This window comes from Onychomys torridus, chromosome 3, assembly GCF_903995425.1.
Source record: "Onychomys torridus chromosome 3, mOncTor1.1, whole genome shotgun sequence".
Lineage (NCBI taxonomy): Eukaryota > Metazoa > Chordata > Mammalia > Rodentia > Cricetidae > Onychomys > Onychomys torridus.
Window position 1 is genome coordinate 141,899,376 of NC_050445.1, and position 23,751 is coordinate 141,923,126.

General features: G+C 51.0%; 1 protein-coding gene across 4 annotated transcripts in view; it reads left to right on the plus strand.

Annotated features, from left to right (window-relative positions):
• The window catches only part of Tspan11 (tetraspanin 11), a 67,489-nt gene extending 49,120 nt beyond the window's left edge, over window positions 1-18,369 (plus strand). The window contains exons 4-9 of one of the 4 annotated variants that reach the window (XM_036181317.1): window positions 3,818-3,892; window positions 4,679-4,783; window positions 6,951-7,109; window positions 7,439-7,525; window positions 7,690-7,723; window positions 13,762-18,369. In XM_036181317.1, coding sequence (XP_036037210.1) covers window positions 3,818-3,892; window positions 4,679-4,783; window positions 6,951-7,109; window positions 7,439-7,525; window positions 7,690-7,723; window positions 13,762-13,844 — 543 coding nt within the window. In that variant the 3' untranslated portion in view covers window positions 13,845-18,369. Of the gene's footprint in view, window positions 1-3,817; window positions 3,893-4,678; window positions 4,784-6,950; window positions 7,110-7,438; window positions 7,526-7,689; window positions 7,724-13,332; window positions 13,467-13,761 lie in introns of all 4 variants that reach the window. The other 3 variants (XM_036181318.1, XM_036181319.1, XM_036181320.1) reach the window with 3 other exon arrangements.
• The last annotated feature ends 5,382 nt before the right edge of the window (window positions 18,370-23,751 follow it).

Below are 23,751 nucleotides of genomic sequence, written 5' to 3' on the forward strand. Positions count from 1 at the left end.
TTTGCCAACTGACCCCTGGAGCAAAACCTTTCCAGAGTGAGTGAACCACTGAGTAAGCTGAACTGAGGTAGCAGCTGTGTCGCCTTCCAGATAGAAAATTAAACTGTTTTCGCCAGCATGGGGCTGACCTTGCTGACGGCTCCTGCTGTCTCCTACTCCTCCTGCGGCCTAGGGTTGTTTCCCTGAGCATATATCCAACCCTACCAGGCACCGTGGAAAGAGCCAGGGAACTCCAAGATGTGGTTCTTCTCCCTAGCAGCGCACAGTTACCCTGGCGAGGCAGGACAGATATCTGCAGCGGAAGCTATGGAGACAGCCATGAGCACAGCTGAGTCAAGTGAAGGCATGAGAGCAAAAGAGCAGCGGAAGGCATCAGAAGCAGCTGAGTCCAGAGAAGAGGACCAAGCAGGCAAGGCTGAGGCAGGCAGATGGTTTATGCAAGTGATGCTACGGATATCTTCAGGGGTTGGCAGCATAGAGCCAGGGCTGAACTGGGGAATGAAGGACATGCAGGCACTGTCAGTGGAATTGGTGAGGGCAAAAGTTCGAAGGCTAGACAGATGGCCTGGTGTGGGAACTGCGCAGATTTGTAAGCAGAGTTTCTCTGATGCACACGGAGGGGCTGAGCATCTGCAAGAGCTGAGTGAAGTGAGTGAGACATTTATTAGGGCTCATGGCCTCCTGTCACAAATCCAGCAGCTTTCTGGGACCAATGAGTCCCATGCTCAGAGCTGCAGGATCCTCTGAGACCTTCGCCTGCCTCCTGGGAGCTGTCATGGGAAGCTGTGACTCAGGGCCTCCCCCGCCCAGCTGAGTCACACACCTGCAACTCTCCTGCAGTAAGAACTGCTGCCTGAACTGTCACCCGTGGCCACGTCAGTCCCCTCAGAGCACCAGGTTCCATCGACCCTTAATTCACAGGACACCTGCTCATGCTAGAGTATCACTTCTTGCTCCATTGGGCATTCCACACACTACAAATGTACCACTTCTGCAGAAAAACCCAACATGTCAAATGACCTATGGGATCCTCTGAACAGTCCCAGTGGTAGCGTACGCTAATTTCACCTGACATGGAGTCCAGAGATGCGACATGGTTTCATGTCTCTCTCCTTCCCCTTCTCCATGTGTTTTCAGGAGCTACAACAGCAGTGATTTCCCCAGGGAAGCAATAAGAAATGGCCACCTCCTCAGGACTGGTGTCTATGTGTGACTCACAGCTGACAGGAAAGCAGGTGGCAGGATATGGTCTCCTAGCTGCCAGAAGACCAATCCTGCTGTTCAGGGACAGGCATTCCATCATCTCCTCACTGATGTCTTAGAGGACATGCTAATACGCATTCAAGAGGCCTGGGTTGACCAGTAGTCTCTGCCTGTAGGTCCTGTGTGTCAGGACAAAGGCTGTCCTCAGTACCACATCTGGGTAAGAGGAGTAAAGGACAACTTCAATCTAACCAAAAAGGCAGACACATTACAGAGGAGCCCCGGGGCCCTGAGGACTGTGAGGTGGTAGGACAGTCTCCTGAGCGGGTTACAGTGCAGCCACACTGTCTGATAGGCTAGGTAGTTCCAAGACTATCCTTTATTGAGCGAGGCTGTTGGTCCCTGATACTGCCTGGTAAGTGCTGCTTACCTCAAGCCTACCTTTGGCTGGCTCTGGGAGGAAGCAGGTCAGAGCTCTGGGCACTTCCGTCATCTCCAACCATCAGGGGGGGGGGCAGCGTAGGTGATGCCACCACCATTGCCACTGACAAGGAAACAAAAACCCAACCCCAAGGACAGGACTACCACAGACAGCCCCAAAGCTTGTATCCTGCATATAAGGACCACAGCATCCCTCCTGCACAGCTCTTATTGATCCACACCACCTTTGAGTGTGCTTGGTGCAATGGTGCCCATCCCATCAGTCCCAGTGAGCACAAGAACCTGTGATGCCAGGCTTGCCACCAGCTTTCTCCATGTCTTCAGAATCATTCCTGAGAGCAGATGCAGGCACCACAGACCTCTTAGAGACCTCAGCTTACTCTAGATCTCATCCACTACTACCTTCCCAAACAGGTTAAAGAGTCCTAGGGACGAGGAATGTGCACTGGAAAGCCTACACCCCTTGCCATATTCCTGGTCCTGAGCCTGACACCCAGAGTCTGGAAAGCCCTGTTTAGATAGAGAGACAGAGAGACAGAGCTCCAGACAAAGCCTACAGCAGATGGGGTCACTGATTGTGTGCCCCTCACATCACCCCACTCTATCTTCCCCATGTCCTTAGCCATGGAGTGATGAGGTGCATGGGGCTTGAGAGAGGAGCAGACAGAGTGCAGGCTGTGTGTCCTTTACTATGACAACATAGGAGAAAAAAGGAAAGGTGATCAGGAACATCTTTCATCCTCTCTTCCTCAGGCTCCATGGGTGACAGGCAGGCTAAACCCCCATCTACAGAGACTAGCAACGTTTTCTGGTCACTGATGATGGCCAGCCACAGTGCTGAAAGAAGTGCATGTAATTATTTTACTGAGAGCTGTGTATTAATTTAAAGGGCAGCTTTGCCCAGATTTCCCCAGGAGTTGAAAGAAATCCCACCCCCTTGTGTTTCCCAAGCACTATCTATGTAGTCCCCCACATCTAGTGGTCCAGACTCGAGGTTAGGAAAGGTCTACAGACTCTGTGTTGCCCTCCTGAGGGCCCATGACAGTTGTCTCCTCCTGCTCACACACCTTTTCCTAGTTCATGAGCCTGGCATCTCAAATGGCATCCATAGGTGACCTCCCCAAGCCCAGTCATCCCAATACACATCGGCTGCTGCCCTGTTGTGGCTAGAATGGGCTCCAGGCAGGAGAGAGATGTTCTTCTTTATGGTCTTCCTCTCCCTCACTTTCACTCTGTTCCCTCCACTCTCCCCTCTGCCCCTTGTCCCTTGAGTGCCTGTGCTCTGCTTTCCCTCCATGTCCCTGTCCCTCTCCCAGACCACATGAGCCTGACCTGTTGACTCTGACAAGGCTCAGGAGTGCTGCTGGCAGTACACAGCTGGGCAGGAGCCAGGAGAGCAGTGCACAAACAGGTATCTGAAGCTCAGGGCTGGCACCAAGGAGCCTGGGAGAGGCAGGCATGGTGAGGGTAGCCTAAAGTCTGAGAGAAAGCTATGAAGAATAGGAAACAGGTATCAGGGCTGGAAGATATCACTCAAGTCACCACCCAGGGACTTCTGTCTTTGCCTTCTCCAGAGCCTTAGCTCCTGAGCCCAGCCTGCCTCTCCTTTCCAGCTTGCCATTGTCCAAAGTCAAATGCCCTGCACTTCCTGGGTTGGTGCTCTTCGCCTGCCCGGAAAGCGGTTCTCCCCTTCTCTGCCTGGCCAGTGCCTCTGTACCCCTCTCAGAGCATCGCCTCGGGTACCACCACCTCCACAGAGCCTGCTCTGACTCCCCACCACATCAGGAGCCTCTAGGGTTAGCCCACAGAATACTGACAATACAGCACTCTAGAAACTTCATATTGCCCCCCACACACACACCATCCCCCTCCGCTCCCACACGAGCCAGTAGTATCTTATCCACGGTGCCTGGCATTTGGCATCCAGTCAGTGTCCACTCAAGCCTGGAAGGGCAGTTGGATTCTTGGGCCATCTGTAGACCAGTGAGCCGAGGGATGGGTGAGATACTTGGTGGTGGCAGCCAGCAGGGGTTGTGATGTCCAGATGTGGGTAAAAGAGGAGGGGGTGATAGGAGCCCTGCCAGGTATCCCTGCCACCTCCCACTTCTTTGTAGAGACTTTTGTCACAGGGGAGCGCTGGTTCCAGGGTGACCATCCCTCTCTTTGCTCCTAGTATTTCTGCCTGCTGCTGGTCATCTTCCTTGTGGAGCTGGTGGCAGGGGTCCTGGCGCATGTGTACTACCAGAGGGTAAGTGCCAGGCCCTGTTGCAGCTTTCTGTTGCTGCCCTGAGAGAGTCAGAGCAAGATGCTGGGGTTCATGCTGCCCTAGGGGCTGAGGCAGATGTCTAGATAAGTAGTTCTGTTTCCTGGGATGACGATCTTCGGCACCCCAGTTTCCTGTCCCAGCTCCGGCAGATCTCTCTGCCTCTGTTGGTACTGCTGGGTTCCATGGGAGGGAACCTGGATAAGAGTTTCTCAGGGAGGTAGTTAATCCTTCTCCCCTCCAGGGATCCCTAAACAAGGAACCCACTTGCTAAGACAGCCACCGAGAAGGGATCAGAAAGTGTCAAATGGCAGACTGACCAGGGAAGGCCAGAGCAGGCCCTGCCTACCTGGCTGGGTGAGTCAGAATCAGAATCTCTCTCTTCCCACGCTTACGGCTACAGGTTCAGGATCTGAAGGCAAGAACAGGGTGACACTGGGCTGGGACAGACTGAATGCCCCATCGAGCAGGTCATTTGAAGCCAGTGTCACACAGTTGCCCGGGGTCACAAGTGCCCCTGTATTGAACCTCATCTTGTCATCAAAGTTCAAATCCACAGCAAGCAGAAGGCAGCTCCCACGTGACACAGCATGAGCCATGTCAGCCTCAGCCCTGCTGTCAGCTCTGCCCTTCACCCCTCATCTTCCGGTCAGCTCACAACACTGTCCTTAGGTGTCCTGGTGCCAGCTGGGGAGGATTCAGAGACACCTGGGTCCTACAGGAAGGTTGGGGGGGGGGTCTGCTGACACTCCTTCATGCGCCCCTCCTCAGCTGAGTGATGAGCTGAAGCAACACCTGAACAGCACCCTGACTGAACGCTACGGGCAGCCGAGGGCCGCAGAGATCACAGCCTCCATGGACCGGCTGCAGCAGGACGTAAGCCACACGGAGAGACGCAGGTTTACATCTTGCCTCTGTCTCTCCCCGTCTGTACATCCCTAACCTAAGCCACAATAGTGGAGGGATGCAGCAGTGGTGATCACCTCTAGATGTGTCCCTGACACCATGGAGAGTACTCAGCAAACCCTGGCCTCCCCTGTACTCCCTCCACTCTGTCCAAACCCCATCCCTGCTGCCTTCCAATTTGGGTCTACTGGGGCAGAAAGCTGCTCTCAGCTCCTCCTGTCTATGAACTAATTTCATCTTTCCTCTGAAAGATGGACACCAAAACCCCAGTGTTCTATGTCAGGCCACTGTGCAAGAAAGAAATTTTCTGGTTGTGAGCCATTGAACAGTACATGATGGACAAGAAAAAGTCTTTTTCACAAGAATTCTCAGCAGATCCCAGAGAAAATGACTAGGGGCATGTGTATACACATGTATGCAGGACATATGGAGTCATGCCCCACATGCTTAGCCCATGAGCTGGGATGGAGCAACCCACACTGTTGGTCACCTGTTGCAAGCAGCATGCACCTGCTGGGTCCCACATGTAAGGAGCTGTGTGGGACAACAGGTAGGACAGGAGCCTTGGCCAGGGTGTCTCACTCATGGGACTGTGGACAAAAGATGATGCCAAGCAGTTTTTCCTGGGCTGGAGGCAGCCCGCAGGAGGGCAAGGCTTGCCTAAGTGGGAGGTGGGCAAACACAGGGACCAGTTCAGCTTAAAGTAAAGTCTGCCGCTGACCGGCCTCCATGGCATCAATGTGTGTAACACAGGCTTCCCCCAAGCTAGGGCAGTGAGTGGCCCAGCCAGCATCCAGGCAGGAAGGACTGAGCCTGAGACAGTGGTGGATCAGAGCCAGGGCCACATCTGGGCCACGTGTATATAAATGACATACATGCACATGGACCGCTCCTCACACAGTGAGGGTGCTTCGGTATCTGCTGGCTCTGTGCAGATGCTCAGTGCTCTCCAAGTACCTGCTCTGTCCATCCTTACACATTCCCACCACAGAGGCTATTTTCCCCATTTCAGAAGAGGTGTGGCAGCTCAGGGGCACCAGTACACACACACACACACACACACACACACACACAGTGTACAACTGCATGAGACTCTCAGCACAGTCCACCCTAGTGTTTGCTTTGTGTGTGCTGTCATAAGCAGTGGTCATGCTCCTATCACACTTATTCTGTGTGTGCTCTGAGTGTGATATTATGTAGTGTTCATGTTCTCTGTGCACTAGCTGCTTTGTCGTGTGTATGCTCCCATTTTGTTGTTACATTGTGCATGTCTTGTGGGTGCTCTCTCATGCTGTGAGTGGGTTTCGTGTGCACAGTTATGTGCAGGCTCTCTGTTCACACTTAGAGGTTTTTGCTGATCCCAGACAAGCCACTTCCCCTTCCTCTGCACCCCTCCCCAGGACAGGAAATGGTAAGTGAAGAGCTGGGTCCTCAGCACCACTCCTGGCATATAGGTGGCTGCCATTTGAATCAAATGTCCCTGAACCCATACCCAGAAGACAGACTCAATGCAGCTGTGTCGTGTACCTGTGCAAGGTCTTAGGGCCTCAGTGTCCTGACTTACAGAGGGGACAAGTGACCAACTTTTGTTCTTTGAGTCACTCTGATTGCATTAAAGTGCAGACCTGCTGGGTTATACTTGGCATTCACACCAGCCTCTGTGGTCAGTGCTGACTGGCCTGTGTCCTGCCCAGCCTCTGGAACATACTCTATGCCCCTCTAGTCTTGGGGTTCTGGACTTCAAAACCCAAACGGGTATCCTGAAACTTCTGGCAAGTTAAGTCCTTGTCCCCAAGTCCTACTACATCTTGGACGAGCAGGGAACATCTCCCTTGTGATTTCCTCCTGCCCTGGATCCTGGCTGTACACCCTAATGGCACCCAGCTTCACAATTGTGAGAGCCCTACATCTGTCAGCCCCCCAATCTCACAGATAATCCCTGCCCCTAGAATGCTTGGCACAAGTTAGCCAATGGGTGTCCTGCAGAGAAAGGTCCCAGAGAAACCCCATCCTTCTCCAAAGGGATAGGGAAGTCACAGAGGAAAGGGGGGCTATAAAACCTGAATAGTGGCCCCGGGCCACAGGGGCAGGATGCCGCACAGACCCCTCTCACCCCAGCCTCATCTCCTCCTCTCAGTTCAAATGCTGCGGCAGTAACAGCTCAGCCGATTGGCAGCACAGCACATACATCTTGTCTCAGGAAGCCCAGGGTCGCCTGGTGCCGGACAGCTGCTGCAAGACAGTGGTGGTGCGCTGTGGCCAGCGGGCCCACCCCTCCAACATCTACAAGGTAGAGGTAAGTGCTGAGGTCACCTGGGGGCTAGAGGAGGACCCCTGCAAAGTCCAGCTCCACAGGCAGGTGTGAAAAAGTAAAACATAAGCTATGGCCTGAGATCACAGAGCCTGGGGCACTCCAAGGTTGGACAGAGTGCTAAGAACTAACAGGTCCTCCTGGAAGTCTCAGACACTGTGGCCTGGCCCCTGAGGCTCTCCAAATGGACAGGAGAAATTTCAAGGCTGGCATCCCTCAGTCTCAGCTGCACACAAGATGACGGTCACTCATTCTCCCCCTCCCCCTGCCTGTTGCTGGGCTAAGGCCTGAGTAACCCACTTTCCACCTTGCAGGGAGGCTGCATGGCCAAGCTGGAGCAGTTCCTGGCTGACCACCTGCTGCTCATGGGTGCAGTGGGCATCGGGGTGGCCTGTCTTCAGGTAAGTGGAGTAGAGGATGTCTCCCTTCAGCTGACATCTCCGACACTGGTCTTGGGGAAAGTAGCTGATGCTTCGCACATGCAAGCCCAGCCCTGCCCCACCCTTGTCCCCTCCCTTTCCCTTCCCAACCAAGGATGGACCACATTGTTGGTCTCATTTCCCAGAGCTTTGAACAACTTGACCTGAGCGTGGGATCAGGTATGTAGCCTGTGCCCTGTGTGCACAGCATAGCCTGCTGGGTTTGTAAACATCTGACTAGCTGCATGTATCTGTGTGTATGTGATATAGAGTGTGTGCATATGTGTGTGATTAAGTTGCCTGTGCACATATACATGCTTGTACCTGACATCATTCCATGTATGTTCATGTATGCTTCCAGGAAGATGCGCCCATCTTCTTGAGGATGGGCAAAGCTGCACTCTACTCTCTATGCCTCTCCCTACATGCCCCTCCTCTAGCCTCCATTCAAGAAGGGAGCATCAGTGCCATCATTTGCTCCAGTCAAGGGACCTTAGGAGAGGACTTTAGGAGAGGAGCCGGGAGGGAGTCCTCAGAGGCTGAGCTGGTCCTTCCCTTGTGTATCCCTTCTTCCTTCCAATAGTGGGAGCTATGTGGTGGCCACCCTTCTACAAGGGCCTAGGCATCCCGCTGCCCTGCTCTGCCCCTCCCACCCCAGCGCTATAAAGTGGCATCCCAAGAAGGGAAGGGGCTGAACAGTTAGACACTGGGTCCCAGTCTGGCTCTAGCTCTACATGATCTTGACCCAGTGCTTACCTGCCTTGTCCTTCAACTTCATCTGCAAAATGAGGCCCATTTCCTCTTCTCAAATTGCCTACATAAGAGCCAGGGATGCACAGGATTGCACATGGCCCACACAGGGCGCCTGGTGCATGCACATGCCTCTGTAGGTAGGTGCCAGCTGGCTTTATCTGATTCTCTGTGGTCTTAGAGCATTTCCAGATGCTTCTTTCTAATGGATCCTCATCCCAGACCCAAGCCAGGTGGACAAAGTACTCTCCACACTTCCCGGATCCGAGAACTGAAACCCAAAGAGACTATACACAGGTCTCCCACCTAAACCAGCAGCCATAGCTCCTGGCTTTGGCCTTTGGCGTTCCCAAGTGCATTGCCCCACACAGAGGCCTGTGGGAAGGAAATGCATAAAAGCCTAATGTCACTTGGCTTGAGGAGACTCCCAGTTTCTCCAGACCATGTCTCACTCCCCTCCCAGGGGGACTGGGGGCTGCCAGGTACAGCCTCACATGCTGGGAGGAAAGTCACCAGCCTCTCAGGGGAGAGCCTTCTTGATTCTGCCACTGATGAGCTGGACCACATGACCCAGGGCCAATTATTTTATCTCTGAACCTCAGTGGTTCATAAAATGAAACCACCTCTGCCTCCTGTGGTGGTTGGTCACACGTGCAAATCATGGGCCTTGTTGCCAAGCAGGTGCAGGTACCCCATAAAAAATGCTCATAGCTTTTACTTCTACACAGGTCCAGCATCTCTCCAAAGTTCCCCAGTGGCTCCTTGGTTTCCTTGCTGCTAGGCTAGGAAACCCAGGGGCACTACCAATCCCTTCTTTGCATTTATTTCCCTTGTAGTGAACCCAGAGGAGTTACTAAGGGGACCAGGCAGAGGTTACCCATTACTCCAGCTTCTGGCTCATTGAGGTTTCCTGAGACCCATCACACAGAATTTTAGAGGACTACCCTAAAAGGACACTGACCAGGCCTGGTCCACCTCTGTCCACTTCTTCCTGGCCTTTGCAGAAATTGTAGTAGCCAAAGGCAATGAACCGGAAGTCCAGGCACAGGGCTGCAAATGCTTAGAGCCCAAAGTCAGAACAGATCAGTGCTGCTGTGTAAGTCCAGGGGCCAGGTCATTGGGCAGGCAATGTTCCTGCAGACCATGACACCGCTCTATACTATGACTCTGTATCTCACCCCTTGCCTAGGTTTCTCCCTTGCGGGCCACTGAGCAGAGGCTGGTAATGACCAAGCCTCGGTTAGAGTGCCCTCTACTGGCCGGATACAGACATTAACTACCCCGTCCTTCAGGGCAGCCTTGAGAAAGGGTCCAAATCAGCCCTTCCCCAGAAGAGCAGTGTTCCTCCAGAGCAGACACCAGTCCCCCACCCCACCCCACCACACACACACACACACACACACACACACACACACACACACACACACACACACACACACACACACAAGCACCAAGGTCAGGGTATCACCCAGGTCAGAGGTGTCCTTATCAGTAGGAGAGAGAGGCTGGACAAAATTTTAAAAAGCAACATCCAATGGACATTGCCACATAGGAGACGGGTCTGTTAGGCTCAGAAGGCAGGGCTGTTGGCATTGAAACAATAGGGAGACCACGTATAAGGGCCACCACCCACTGACCTCATGTCTCTGAGGTACACATATACTTTCCGGAACAGCTTGGAATCTGCTGCTCCATCCCATCCCTTAGCAACGTATGCTTCCATGGCTCAGAGACTCTGGTAAGGTTCCTACCTCACTGACCAGCCACCTTAGACAGATGGTCTGTGAACTCTGGAAACGAGGCAAGAAGTACCAGGCTATTCACTCTAATCTCAGCCAGGTGTCTGGTGGCCTGTCCATCACTGCCTCACGGACATGTCAACCAAGATGTACATGCCAGGGGGAAATCATGACACTTGCACCCTGAAATGTGTGCTCAGAAGAAATTATTACCTTGGCCACATCTGGGATCCCTTGACAAATTTTGAAACCATCCAAGGCCCAGGGCTATGCTCCAGTATATATACATTCAATGGCCAAGGCATCCGCCAGACCTCGGTATATCTTCAAATTCCCTCATATTTCAGGGACTCCAGAGGAGACAACTGGAGCTAAAGATAAGGTATGGAGCTTAGGATGTTCGAGAGGAAAGTCACATGGGGACTCGTCTCTGGGAGTCTAGCAGCAAGGTGGGACCTGTGGGTAGAATTTACAAAGAGGCCCATCAGAAGCCTCTGAACGCAGATGGACTGGCCCAGCAGTGACCTTCACAGAGTGCTGTCTCTGTGATTGCAAGCTGGAGCGGAAGCTGAGCACAGGAGTGCTAAAGGGAGGGCCCCCCACTCTGAGAGGTTGTCCTCTGGGCCCACACTTGCTCCCCTCACTAGCATCCAGGAGCCCCCCACTCTGAGAGGTTGTCCTCTGGGCCCACACTTGGTCTTCTCACTAGCATCCGCAGCCTTGCCGTGGCCTCAGTGTGTGGCTCCATACACCGAGGGTCATGTCAGGCAATCAGACCTGTGCTCACTCAGGGCGGAGGGCTGTGGGCCCCCCTTCTTATTCACATATGTTGAATGTGACTAACAAGTGTGAGAGATGGAAAGTCACTGAGGATCACACAGCCACTGCGGCAGAGCCAGCCAGGCCTCCTATTCCTGGTGCTCTTTCTTCTCCACTGGCTTCCTCTCTTGTGGGTGGCTTTCCACTCTGGTGTAATCTTAGAAAGTAATTTATAGAATATTCTATCTGGGAAACTTAAAAAAGGTTATAGTAGCCCAGGGATGTTTTCTGGCTGTCCTCACACACAGAGGAGGCACCTCCCACCCAGAGGACACTCTGAGGAGGCTCAGAGGCACACTGTGCATGGCTTTGTAGCGGCTGTGCTCTGCCCATGGAGGGCAGGTGTGGAGGCTTTCATCTCTGGGGAAGGGGCGGACAAGAACACAGGACGTTGCCCTGCAGTCAAGCAGTGTTCGCTGGTGTGTCGGATTCGCAGGAGAAAAATGAAAGCTACCTTGGCCACCCCTGAGGCCAGGGGAAATTCCTGGAGGCGATGGGTACTAAGTTCTGAGGCGGGCTGACAAGAAGTCAACCCTGTAGCAGGAAGTGGCTACAGAGTGAGTGGGGAGTCAGGAGCAGCCAGCGTGTGAAAGGCCTGACTGCCTCACACGGTCAGTCATTTAAGTCCTGGAGGCCCCGCCAGCCTCTCTTAGATGTGAGAAGTTCTAACTTGGGAAGAATCTTGTCTGCTAAGACAGGCTTAGTGAGGGACATTACCACCCCGAGGTCACACAGCCTATAGGTGCTCAGATGAAATAGAACCTACCTTGACAGCCCACAGGTAGAATGCTGGTGTGCTTTAGAGCCAGGTGAGACTGGGACGGAAGGGTCATGTGGGTCACACCCCTTCTTTTGTGCTGTCTGAAGACCACCAGTGCTGGCTGAGAAGCCTCTTAAGAAACCAAGAGTATCACAGCTTCCCTGTTAAAGATGCCCACGTGTCGCCAAGTGCTGTCCGGATCAGCTCCCCAAGGGAGCCCTGTGCCCTGTGCAAGTGGAGTTGGTGGCAGGAGCCAAACCCAGGAGACAGGCTACCCTTGGCTATGTTGCACTCTCTCTGTTGTTTTATGTCCCGTGCTGGCTGCTTGAACCTCCCATGCTGGCTTTTCTGTGACCTCTGCCAAAAGGCAGAAACTGGTACTCACTTGGTACCTCATGGGCTCCTCTCCTTTACCCTCTGGATACTTCAGGGTGGGTGTGTATACATGCATGAGTGTGTGTGTGTGTGTGTGTGTGTGTGTGTGTGTGTGTGTCGCGCACGCGCGCGCACATGTCATGCAATTCAGGGTGAGCAACATGTGCATGTATACATGCATGTGTGCACACACTAATGAATGTATCCTTCCGTAGATAGAGTTCAGGCTGAAGTATGTAGGCATATGCATATATGTGTGCCTGGACATGTTTTAATGACAGTGCTTACCCCATGCACTTGCTACGATTGTTAAAGGTACCCATCTCAAGTAAATAATGCATGTCAGGGAGTTTGACTCCTGCAAGACCATCTAGAGTGAATTGCATGCTGAGAGGTGGATACAGCCTACAACACAGATAGACCAGTCCAAGAGGTTCCTCCAGCCTGCCCCTTTGTATGCATCAAAAAGAACCCGATAACCCATGGAGAAAGCATCCAACCATGAGATGAGGCAGGAGCATGCCACAATCCCTGGGTGCATGTCTGTGGATTGCTGTGACCATGCCTGCTTAAAGCCAGTGGAGGTGAGATAACCTCTTAAGCTGCCTCTGGGCTTCTGAGTCTGAGCCCCTGAGGTGGATTAGCAGGGCTCTTAGCATGAGGCTAAAGCCGAAAGCAGCACATGTAGCCTCAGCTGTTTACCCTGTTGGGCCTAGAGCAGGGGAGTGACCAGGAAGGTAAAGAGATAAACCGGTCCATGATGACCAGAAGATAACCTGAGAAGACAGACAGCTGCCTCGGGCTATGCTCATCTTCACGGGTCTAGTCCTACTCTGGCTGGAGCTCCATCAGCACCCAGGCCTGCACAGCCAAGGCCAGATCTGTAGGATAAGCCAGGGAAAGACAGGATTCACCTAGAAGCACTCAACTTCATCCCCTGTGCCATGTGACAGTTGGGGGACCACTACACGGGGTTCCTGTCTTTCACACAGAGTGGAGATGAAGGCACTACTCTGTCACCGTCAGGACCAGGATGACAGCAATGGGGCACCTGTTCTGACGCAACCACATCTCCTTGTCCTCAAGGCATCCCTAGATGGGAAGGAGGAGAGGGGAAGGGGCAGCTTCAGGGGTGGGAGAGCAAAGAGCATGGGGTGGAGAACACAGTTCCTCTGTAGTTTGGGAATGGGAACTATATACTGGGCAGGTAGGATGCTCTGTGTCCTTGTTCAGCCTGTGGATCCAGTAGGGGTACCAGAAGACGGGATGCCAGAGTCTCCACACTGAGCTCATAGGAACACTGAGCGATCCTCCCAGAATTGTGGCGGGCTTTGGTTTGGTTCTAGAACCCTGGGGCAGCAGGAAGCAAGAAGCAGAGATGCTTCAGACAGCTCTGGTGGGAGCGGCCATGTCGTCACAGAAGAGTCATGTGCATGTATATAGAGAACCTCTAGGCCTGTAGGCCAGTAGCACCAACTGGGTGAGTACTGGGAAGGATGGCAGCCACTGGACCCCAACCAGACCCACAGAATTGAAATGTGTTGTGTACTCAGGCTACAGCAGTCATACTCTTTGGGGAGCACTTCTCAGAGCTTCCCCCTGCCACATCAGCATCTCCTGGGAGCCTGTGAGAAACACAGGCCCTTCCAGGTGGGCAGGGTCCAAAGGGGTGTGAATATCCAGCCCTCTCCAGTGTGAGCAACTGCTTCCCACGTTCAGCCAGCAGCCTATGGGCTTCTCATGTCTCCTTGCTCTCTGTTCTTTGCATCTGGCAGATCTGCGGGATGGTCCTCACCTGCTGCTTCCACCGAAGGCTCCAACAACACTTTTATTAAAGGAGGCCCCTGTAGCCTGCTGACTACCCTGCACAAGGGCCCTCGTCCCCACATCCTGAACCAGGCCTACAGAGTCAGCAGTTGGGTCATGGACTGCCCCCACCCTATGCAGAGCCCACCAAGTGCCTGTGATTGTGGCTCCTGCCTGTCCCACCTGGGCAGGGTCCTTGGCTCACTCCTCCATTTATTAGCACTCATTCACTGCCAGGATCCTTGGCAAGGGGTGGTCCTGACTAGAGGCAGCCAGAGCCCTTTGCCAGGCATGAAACACTGTACTACAGGAGGGCCAGAGCTCAGCTTCCTCTGCACCTTCTCATTGCCTGAGTCTGGGATAGAAGGCTGGCAGATGGGTCCCTCCAAGACTCCTATAAGACTTGGTATGTGATTCCCACCAGCACGGGATCCCACCCAGCTCTCTGCTTTGGGAAGACTGGGTTAGCTCACCTCCTCCAAAACCTAGCTGGTTTCCGGATCTTCCCATACAATAGCTGGTCATGCCCTTCCTGTAGGGCCTAGGACAGGAGTGGTCTAAGATGGGGCAGCTTAAAGCCAGCTGTTGGAGCCACCAGGACAGGGCACTAAGGAGGCAGGTTGGTAACAGCAGGGTGTGTGGCACCTTAGAGAGAGTCACCAATGATCACGAGCCCCAGCCCCCAGGGATATGTTCTGTTCCCAGTCTTGACTCCCAGAATGGCAGGTATAAAATGTTAGTGAATGTAAAACTCTTCCCCAGTGGACCACACCTCGGGCTGGTAAGTCAGAGCTGCCGAGGAGAGGAAGCCGTGAGGAAGGAGTTACACTGCCTGTACCCTGTTTCCTGGTGCCTTCGTGACCCCACTGTTTCCCGTCCACTGTGCTCCCTGCATCCTTCTCCACTCTCCCAGAGTAGACACCGTTCTCTCCTCTGCTTCTCTCTTTAGTCACTAATGAAAAAGAGACTGTTCAGGAAGAACTCCCCAGGCGTTAAAGGAGACAGAAGAAAATCCTAGAAAAAATTAGAGGTTGGGAGTAGGTATCAACTCAGAGACAACCATAGGGGACCCCTCTCCAGTGATTATTGCTTCGGGCAGCTTTGCACACCAGGACTCCAATCCAGCTTCTGCTCCCAGTGGGTCCCGCTCATCTCTCCACAATAACAAGCCTCAGCTCCCCCAGGAACCAGTGGCATCTTGTTGACCAAACTGTTCACAACTTGCCTTATACCTGACCCAGTTCTTACTGCAGAGCATCCAGATCCTGCTGAGCTGGGTCGGCTGTTGGGGAGAGATGAGCTCCCAGTCGTACATGGGTAGACTAACGGCCACTGGTTGCTGTCACCAGCATTGCTTTGAAATTCCATTCGCAGGGCAGGAAGTAGTTGCATCAACAGAGGGAACATCAGGCTCTCATCAAGCCAGCCTCTCCACTCCAGGATTCTCCAGGGGCTACATGAAGCCCAGGCTTGCTTATGTCACCTGCCTGAAGGGCCCTGGGTTGTCTGTGCAAACTCAGTAAAAAGAAGACACTCCCAACAATTCCAAACTACATCATGGCCAAGAGACAATCTTAGCTACCCTCTGTCTTCCCAGATTCTTGCAGATATTCAAAGACTAGCTTTGATCTCCAAGCTTATAGACTCTGTAGACTCATACAGAGGGGAGATTGAGGACAAAAAAGGTGTGGGGCCCAAACCATGTTCTTCCTGAAGAGGTGCTGAGGGAAACAATAGTGTACAAGGGACACTGTGGCCTCAGGGAGATGAGGACAGAGGTGACAAGTGGGTACCATTTCTACAGCCTTGATGCAGAGGTGGTCCAGGAGAGCATGGCTCATTGGCCTCAGTCAGAGCTGCAGAGTGAGTGGACAGCCCCAAATGTGATTTCCTTGATCACAACAGCCTTGGTGACAAGATGGGGCTAGAGGACATGGAACACATAGTAGGCCAGGTTTGGTCCAGCAACTGCAAAGGCTGGAGCCAAGGATGGAATCTGTAGTGAGGTGTGTCCAATGCTCAGGATATTTCTTCCTATTTATCCCTAGGGACAGGTCCCTATTCAGAGGGTATTACTGAGTTCCTTAGAGAGAGGGAAGGACAGACCTATAGAATGTCACCCTCAGTCCTGGGTCGGCACAGACATACTGGGGTCCCACACCAGGCCCTGAACTTAGCATGGCTGAAGTCAGCATATCCTGAGCATGAGTCACCTTTCCCTAAGCTCAAAGTGGCTACCTCAGAAACACAGCATGCCCCCAAATGCCCCAGGTGGCCAGTGTTTGGGGAACAAGGATGACCTTAGTCTCTGATAAAAAAAAATGGGGTTCTACGTACATTTGTCCCTTTCCCTCCCAGTGGTGTGCCCCCATCTCCCACAGCACCCCTGACATTGCTTTGGGAGTGTTCACTGAGGACCTGTATGCCTCCTTCAACATGTTATCCACAGTGACACCAATGGGATGTGCTATAGTCCCCATTCTGCAGATGAAGAAACTAAGGCTTGGTCGAGCTGAACATCAGTGGTGATGGCTGTTGTCATGGCACCAGCCAGGTGGACTCAAAGAAAGCAGGACTAGAAGCTCCTCCTCCCCCAGCACCAGCTGTCAGCTTGGCATTCAAGAACATAGTGTCCAAGGTGGTATGGCCAAACCATACCACCATGTCCAACGCCAGCAGTTTCATGCATTCACTGTTGAAGCAGACACCTATTTTATTTTAGAAGCTAAGGGGGCCAGAGCTCCTAGGAATGGTCCAGGCCACACTCGGGGGAGGGGCATTGCAGCCATTATAGTGAGAGCAGGGATTCTCTTTAGTGCTCGGCCTCCATATGGATGGGAACCACCCCATGTGAAGATCATTGGCTGGGATGTGAAACCTCTCTCCCTGCCCCATAAGGGATTATATCCACTCTTATCTTAGAGCTACCCCAGGTAGCTCTAGCCCTGGCTGGTGATGCCGAACCTCCCCTTCAGGCAAGGACCTCTCTGTCTTCTTGCCCCTCTCGCTCTGCTATATTAAACGTGTTATTTCTAGGCTCTGGGGTGGACACAAGGTGGCTTCTGTCTTGAGCTCTCTCATGCTTTGAATGACCGTAGAGGTTCATATTTGAAGGTATGGGCTGTAGGGAGGATGTGCAGTAGGTCAGTGTGATGAGCCACTGTGAGCTCAGGATCTGCCAGTCTGGATAGCTTCCAAGGTTTTAAAGTCAAGGGAATGGACAGATCAGTTAGAACCCTTCCAGCTTTGAAAGTGCCCTCTGCCTATTGGCTCTGCTGGGCTGGGGCAAAGAGGCAAGCGAAGGGAGGGCGGCTGAAGCTGTTCAGATGAAAAAGCAGCCATCTTTGTGAGTGCCAGGTGGCACGTGTGCCCTCCATGCTGGTGAGACGTGTCTTATGCTTGCTCTCCCCTCAGCACCTCCAAGGGAACCTTCAGAACAGGATGCTACCTCCCCATAGTTGCTCTAAAGAAGGCCAGATCCAATAGTTGGCATTCCTGCTAAGTTCCCAGGTGGTGGTGATGCCACTGACTGGCAACCACACTAAACCACAGTGTAGACCCCAGGAGGCCACTGCTACCTTCCTTCAGATGTCTGAACCCTCCAGGGTCAAAAGTCACCTCAGGCCATTTGGCATGAGTCACACGTGGAGCTGCTGGAGACTGTTCCCACTGCGTCCACAGAGAGGGTGAGGTGAAGCCAGCCACTCAGTGGTTTACAACCAGTCACGCAATGCCTGTTGGCAGAGCATGCTCAGCACTCCTGCCCCTACTGAGACTATGACTGGCCAGTTGGCCAGATGCCTGGGTCTTCTTCCTGGAAGGGGACCCCTTATAGTCCCAGATTCCACCTTCTTCTGTGTGCCTTTGGGTGGCCCTGCTGCATCCTGGTCACTCCAGCACGTCTAGCCGGACATCAAGCCTCCCTCACCCTTCCCCTCCTGCTTACATACCTGTGAAGCCTGCTTCTACTCTATGCCAGTACTGACAGAAATTCCAGGGAGCCCATTGTTAGGAGTCCAGGCAGGCTTCTGGATCTAGCAGGCCCATAGATGTGAGACATCTGATTTCTACAGAGACAGAAGTTGCCTTAAACCTGCCTACAGTGAAACTTCAGATGTAAGGTGCACCTCTCCACTGACCTCAACATAAGCTCGGTGCCTTGTGCTAGCGGACTCAATAATAAAGGACTTATACCAAAGAGTGCCTTCTGCTGATCTGGTGTTACAGGGAGGCCTCGGGTCCTCTTTCACCAAATGCAAACACTGAAGCTTCTGTGTTGGTCATGGCTTCCCTACAGTGCCTGCTGACCACAGCCACCAGAAGCCTGCTGCCCCCTCACTCAACATCTCACGATTTATTTGTCTGGAAGGATCTTTTCTGCTCATGAGTGTCATTAATTTGACACTTTGGGCCGCTATCAAGGGCTGAACTGAAACCAGTGTGAAAGTTGTGCTCACAGCTTCCTGTCTTCAGTCAGCGAGTATGTTCATATTTTCCGGCCCGCCTTAATGAACTGGCACTGAATCCGCCTCCTCCTATGACAGTACTTCAGAGGCTGAGACAGGAGGATTACTGAAGGTTTGAGGCCAGGCTTGGATACTTAGTGAGTTCCAAGCCACCCCGAGCTAGTGTAGCAGTCTGTTTAAAAATAAATAATAATAATAATAACAATAATAATAATAATAATAATAACAATAATAATAATTCAGGATATGTGAAATGACTCTGCACATAAAAGTTCTTATTTCAGACACCTGACAACCTGAGTTGGATTCCCCAGAACCCACTGTGGAAGGAGAGAACCTAGTCCTCAAGTCTGCCTCCTGATTTCCACACATGCACCATGGACTACTCTCTCTCTCTCTCTCTCTCTCTCTCTCTCTCTCTCTCTCTCTCTCTCTCTCTCTCACACACACACACACACACACACACACACACACACGGGGGGGGGGGGGGGGGTGTAAAACGGGCCAGGTGTGATGGAGGGCACCTTTAATCCCAGCACCCAGAAGGCAGAGGCAAGTGGATCTCTCTGAGTTTGTGTCCAGACTGGTCTACACAGTGGGCTCCAGGCAAGCCAGGGATATATGGTAAGACCCTGCCTCTAAAAATGAAAGTAACAAAATTTTAAATATTTCTAAAAACAAAACAGGAGCCTGATGACCTCAGTTCAGTGCCTGGAACTTATACGGTAGACAGTGAGAACTGACTTTTTTTTAAATTCTGCTCTCTTATATTACATCCTGACTGCAGCTTCCCCTCCCTCTACTCCTCCTAGTTTGCCCCACCTCTCCTCTCCCCCAGATCCACTCCCCCCACTCCAGAAAAGAGCAGGCCTGTCAGGGACATCAACCAAACATGGCATAAGATACAATAAGGCCAGACACAAATCCTTACAACAAGGCTGGACAAGGCAATCCAGTAAGAGAAAAAGGGTCCCAAGAGCAGACAACAGAGCCAGAGACACACCCACTCCCACTGTCAGGAGTCCCCCAAACACCAAGCCAACAACCATAACATACATGCAGAGGACCTAGTGCAGACCTATGTAGGCTCCATGATTGCTGCCTCCGTCTCTGCGAGCCCTTATGCTCTCCCAGTGTGTTCCCACACTTCCTTCAATGGGGTTCCCTGAGCACCGAGGAGGGGAGGGACCTGATGGAGACCTCCAACCTGGGCTCTTTCTCCACCTAATGTTTGGCTGTATGTAGGTCTCAGTATCTTCTCCCATCAGCTGCCAAAGGTGGCCTCTCTGATGATGACTGGCTAGGCACCGATCGATGAGTATGGCAGAACATCATTAGGAATCATTTCATTGATTTTTTTTGTCAGTCATGTTTGGTTCTACCCTTGGTCTCTGGGCTATCCCACCTCTGGCTTTTGACCATCTAGGCAGTGTCCAGCACGGTATCCCTCTCATGGTGTGGGCCTCAAATTAGACCAGTCATTGGTTGGCAACTCCCACAATTCCTGTGCCATTGCCCTGGCACACCTTGAAGGCAGGACATATTGTAGGTTGAAGGTTTTGTGATTGGGTTGGTGTCCCAGTCCCACCACTGGAAGCCTTGTCTGGTTACAGAAGATGGCTTGCTCAGGCTCCATATCCTCCATTACTAGGAGTCCTCACTAGAGTCACCCTCATAGATTCCAGGGAGTTTTCTTGCACTGGGTTTCTACCTCGCTCCACAAAATGCCCCCAACTCCAGTTATCTCTCCCAGTACTTTCCCTCCATCCATCTCCTACCACCTGATCTCTTCTATTCCCATCCCCACCCACCTAATCCCCACCCGATTCCCCACAAAATCAATCTCCCTTTCCCAGGGAGATCCAGGTGTTCCCCCTTGACCCTTCCTCATTACTTAGCCTCTCTGAGTCTGTAGATTGTAGCATGATTATCCTTTACAGCTAATATTCATTTTTAAGTAAGCACATACCATGTTTGTCTTTCTGGGTCTGGGTTAGCTCACTCAGGATGATTTTTTTTCTAGTTATACCCATTTGCCTGAAAATTTCATGATGTCATTTTTTTTTTAGCAGCCGAGTAATAATATTCCATTGTGTAAATCTACCACATTTTCGTTACCTATCCTTCGGTTGAGGGACAGGTAGATTGTTTCCAATTTCTGGCTATTATGAATAAAGCTTCTATAAATATTGTTGGGAAAGTGTCCTTGTGGTATGGTAGAAAATCCTTTGCAGATATGCCCAAGAGTGGTATAGCTGGGTCCTGAGGTAGATCAATTTTCAATTTTCTGAGAAACTGCCATATTGATCTCCATAGTGGCTATACAAGTTTGCAGCCCCACCAAGCAATAGAGGAGTGTTCCCCTTGCTCCACATCCTTGCCAGTATGAGCTGTCACTTGTGTCTTTGATCTTAGACATTCTGACAAGTGTAAGATGGACTCTCAAAGTCATTTTGATTTTAATTTCCTCAATGGCTAAGGATGTCAAACATTTCTTTAAGTGCTTCTTTGCCATTTGAGATTCCTCTACTGAGAATTCTGTTTGGATCTGTACCCTATTTTTTAGTTGGGTTATTTGGTTTGTTGATGACTAGTTTCTTGAGTTCTTTATATATTTCGGATATTAGCCCTCTGTCAGATGTGGAGTTGGTGAAAATCTTTTCCCATTTTGTAGGCTGTCATTTTGTCCTATTGACAAAAATCCTTTGTCTTACAGAAGCTTTTCAGTTTCATGAGGTCCCATTTATTAATTGTAGATCTTAGTGCCTGCACTATTGGTGTCTGTTTAGGAAGTCTTCTCCTGTGCCAGTGCATTCAAGGCTACCCTCCACTCTCTCTCCTCTCAGGTTCCGTGTGTCTGGATTTATGTTGAGGTCTTTGATCCACTTGGACTTGAGTTTTGTTCAGGATGACAGATGTGGATCTGTCATTCTTCTATATACCAACGTCCAGCTAGACCAGCACCATTGTTGAAGATGTTTTCTTTTTTCCACTGTATATTTCTGGCTTCTTTATCAAAAATCAGGTGTCCATAGGTGTGTGGATTTATGTCTGGGTCTTCAGTTCAATTCCATTGATCAACCTGTCTGTTTTTATGCCAATACCATGTAAGTTTTACCACTATAGCTCCATAATATAGATTGAAATCAGGGATGGTGATACCTTCAGAAGTTCTATTATTGTTCAGGATTGCTTTATATATCCCAGGTTTTTTGTTTTTCTATATGAAGTTGAGTATTGTCTTTTCAAGGTCTGTAAAGAATTGTGTCGTAATTTTGATGGGGATTGTGTTGAATCTGTAGATTGCTTTTGGTAGGGTGGCCATTTTTACTATGTTAATCCTACTGATCCATGAGCATGGGAGATCCTTCCATTTTCTGATATTTCTTCTTCAGTTTATTTCTTCAAATTCTTGAAGTATTTATCATACAATTCTCTCACTTGCTTGGTTACCCAGATACTTTATATTGTTCATGGCTATTGTGAACAGTGTTGTTTCTCTGATTCCTTTTTCAGTCTATTTGCCATTTGTGTATAGGAGGGCTACTGATTTTTTTTTTAGTTAATCTTGTATCCAGCCTCTTGGCTGAAGGTATTTGTCAGCTATAGGATTTTCCTGGTAGATTTTTTTTTTTCAAGACAAGGTTTCTCTGTGTAGCTTTGCACCTTTCCTGGAACTCACTCTGTAGCCCAGGCTGGCCTCAAACTCACAGAGATCCACCTGCCTCTGCTTCTCAAGTGCTGGGATTAAGGATGTGTGCCACCACTGCCCGGCCACCTGGTAGAATTTTTGGGGTCACTTATGTATACTATCATATCATCTGAAATATCGAAAGTTTAATTTCTTCCTTTCCAATTTCATTTTCATTGAATTCCAGAAGGTCTTTAATTTCTTTATTTATGTCTTGACCCATTTTTCATTCAGTAGAGGACTGTTTAGTTTCCATGAGTTTGAGAACTGACTCTTAAAAGTTGTCCTCTGCTCGCCACATGTAAGCCACAGCACACATGTCCCCTCCCACAAATGTAATAATTTAAAAAACAAAACAGAAAAACACCAAAGAAAACCAGACTTGAATGTTTGCTCAGGCACCAGTTTGTTCAGTGAAGAGGTAAAAGATAATACAACCAAAACAAAAAACAAACAAACAAAAAACCAAAAAACAAACAACAACAACAACAAAAAACCCACACAGTCTCCTAAATTCACTGTTCTTTCTAGAAGTTGCTGAGGTCTGGTGAGGGTAAGCTGAGCCCTGGGAACCCTAAGACTTGGGGACTCCAGGGGGTGGAGGGCAAGACCTGAGAGGCTCCTAGGAAGACTCACTGTGAGCTCTGGAAGGTTTGTCATGTGTGCTGATCTTATTGGCCCACCTGAGGAAATCCCTGCATGCAGATCTACCTGGCAGAGGCGCTCCAGGGCCTGGCCAATCACAGCAAGCAATCACAGCAGAGCCCTCTGGTATTTGAGAGTTAGAGGGAGTGGCCCTGGCCTAAGACATATGTCTTAGTTCAGGTTTCTGTTGCTGTGAAGAGACACCATGACCATGGAAACTCTCATAAAGGAAAAAATTTCATTGGGGTGGCTTTTCAAATGTTTAGTCCATTGTCATCGTAGTTCGACACAGTGGCATGCAAGCAGTAATGGTGCTGGAGATGGAGCTGAGTCTACTGTATCTTGACTTACAGGCAAGAGGAAGTGGTCTGAGATACTGGGTGTGGCTTGAGCATATATGAGACCTCAAAGCCCGCCTCCACATGACACATTTCCTCCAACAAGGCCACACCCACTCCAACAAAGCCACACTTCCTAATAGTGCCATTCCCTTTGGGGGCTATTTTCCTTCAAATCACCACAACATATTTATTGTCCTCTATCCCACTGAAGTGAGATCTCTGCTCACCCTTCATATTACTATGAGGGTGCACAAGTGTGCACACAACTGCACAGACATGCCTAAGGAAAGGTAAAGAGCACTCCACACTCTTCCCCACTACAAGCAAGCAGCTTTACGGTGGTTCACAGCTACTGTCTAAATGGCCCAGCAGCAGACAAGGAGGGCAGGCAGCATGAGGCTGCTGCTGAAGCAATGTCAAGATCTCCCTGGAGTTTTCAGGCCAGCCTGTCACATGCCACTACTTCCTAGCAGATACCAGTACTCATGGCAGCCCTAGCTTGTCGTGTCTGGGGACCCTGGTTCCCACTGCCTCTCCACAGTGGCTAACAGGCTGTGTACGGAAGACACACATGGAGGCCAAAGCTCCATAAACATGTAGGGAGCATTTGCTGCGTTTTCCTGTCTCTACCTCTGGTTGGAACCATAATGACTTCATCAGGAGGGAGACACAGCTGTGGGCTCAGGCAGAACCTTTGCATCCATCCTGTGCATCAGCCAGGTGCAAACATGATCACTGCAGTAAGAATTTGACAAAGCCAATGCATTACTTGTCTCATCACCATGACAACATGCCTGGCAGAAATAACCTAAGAGA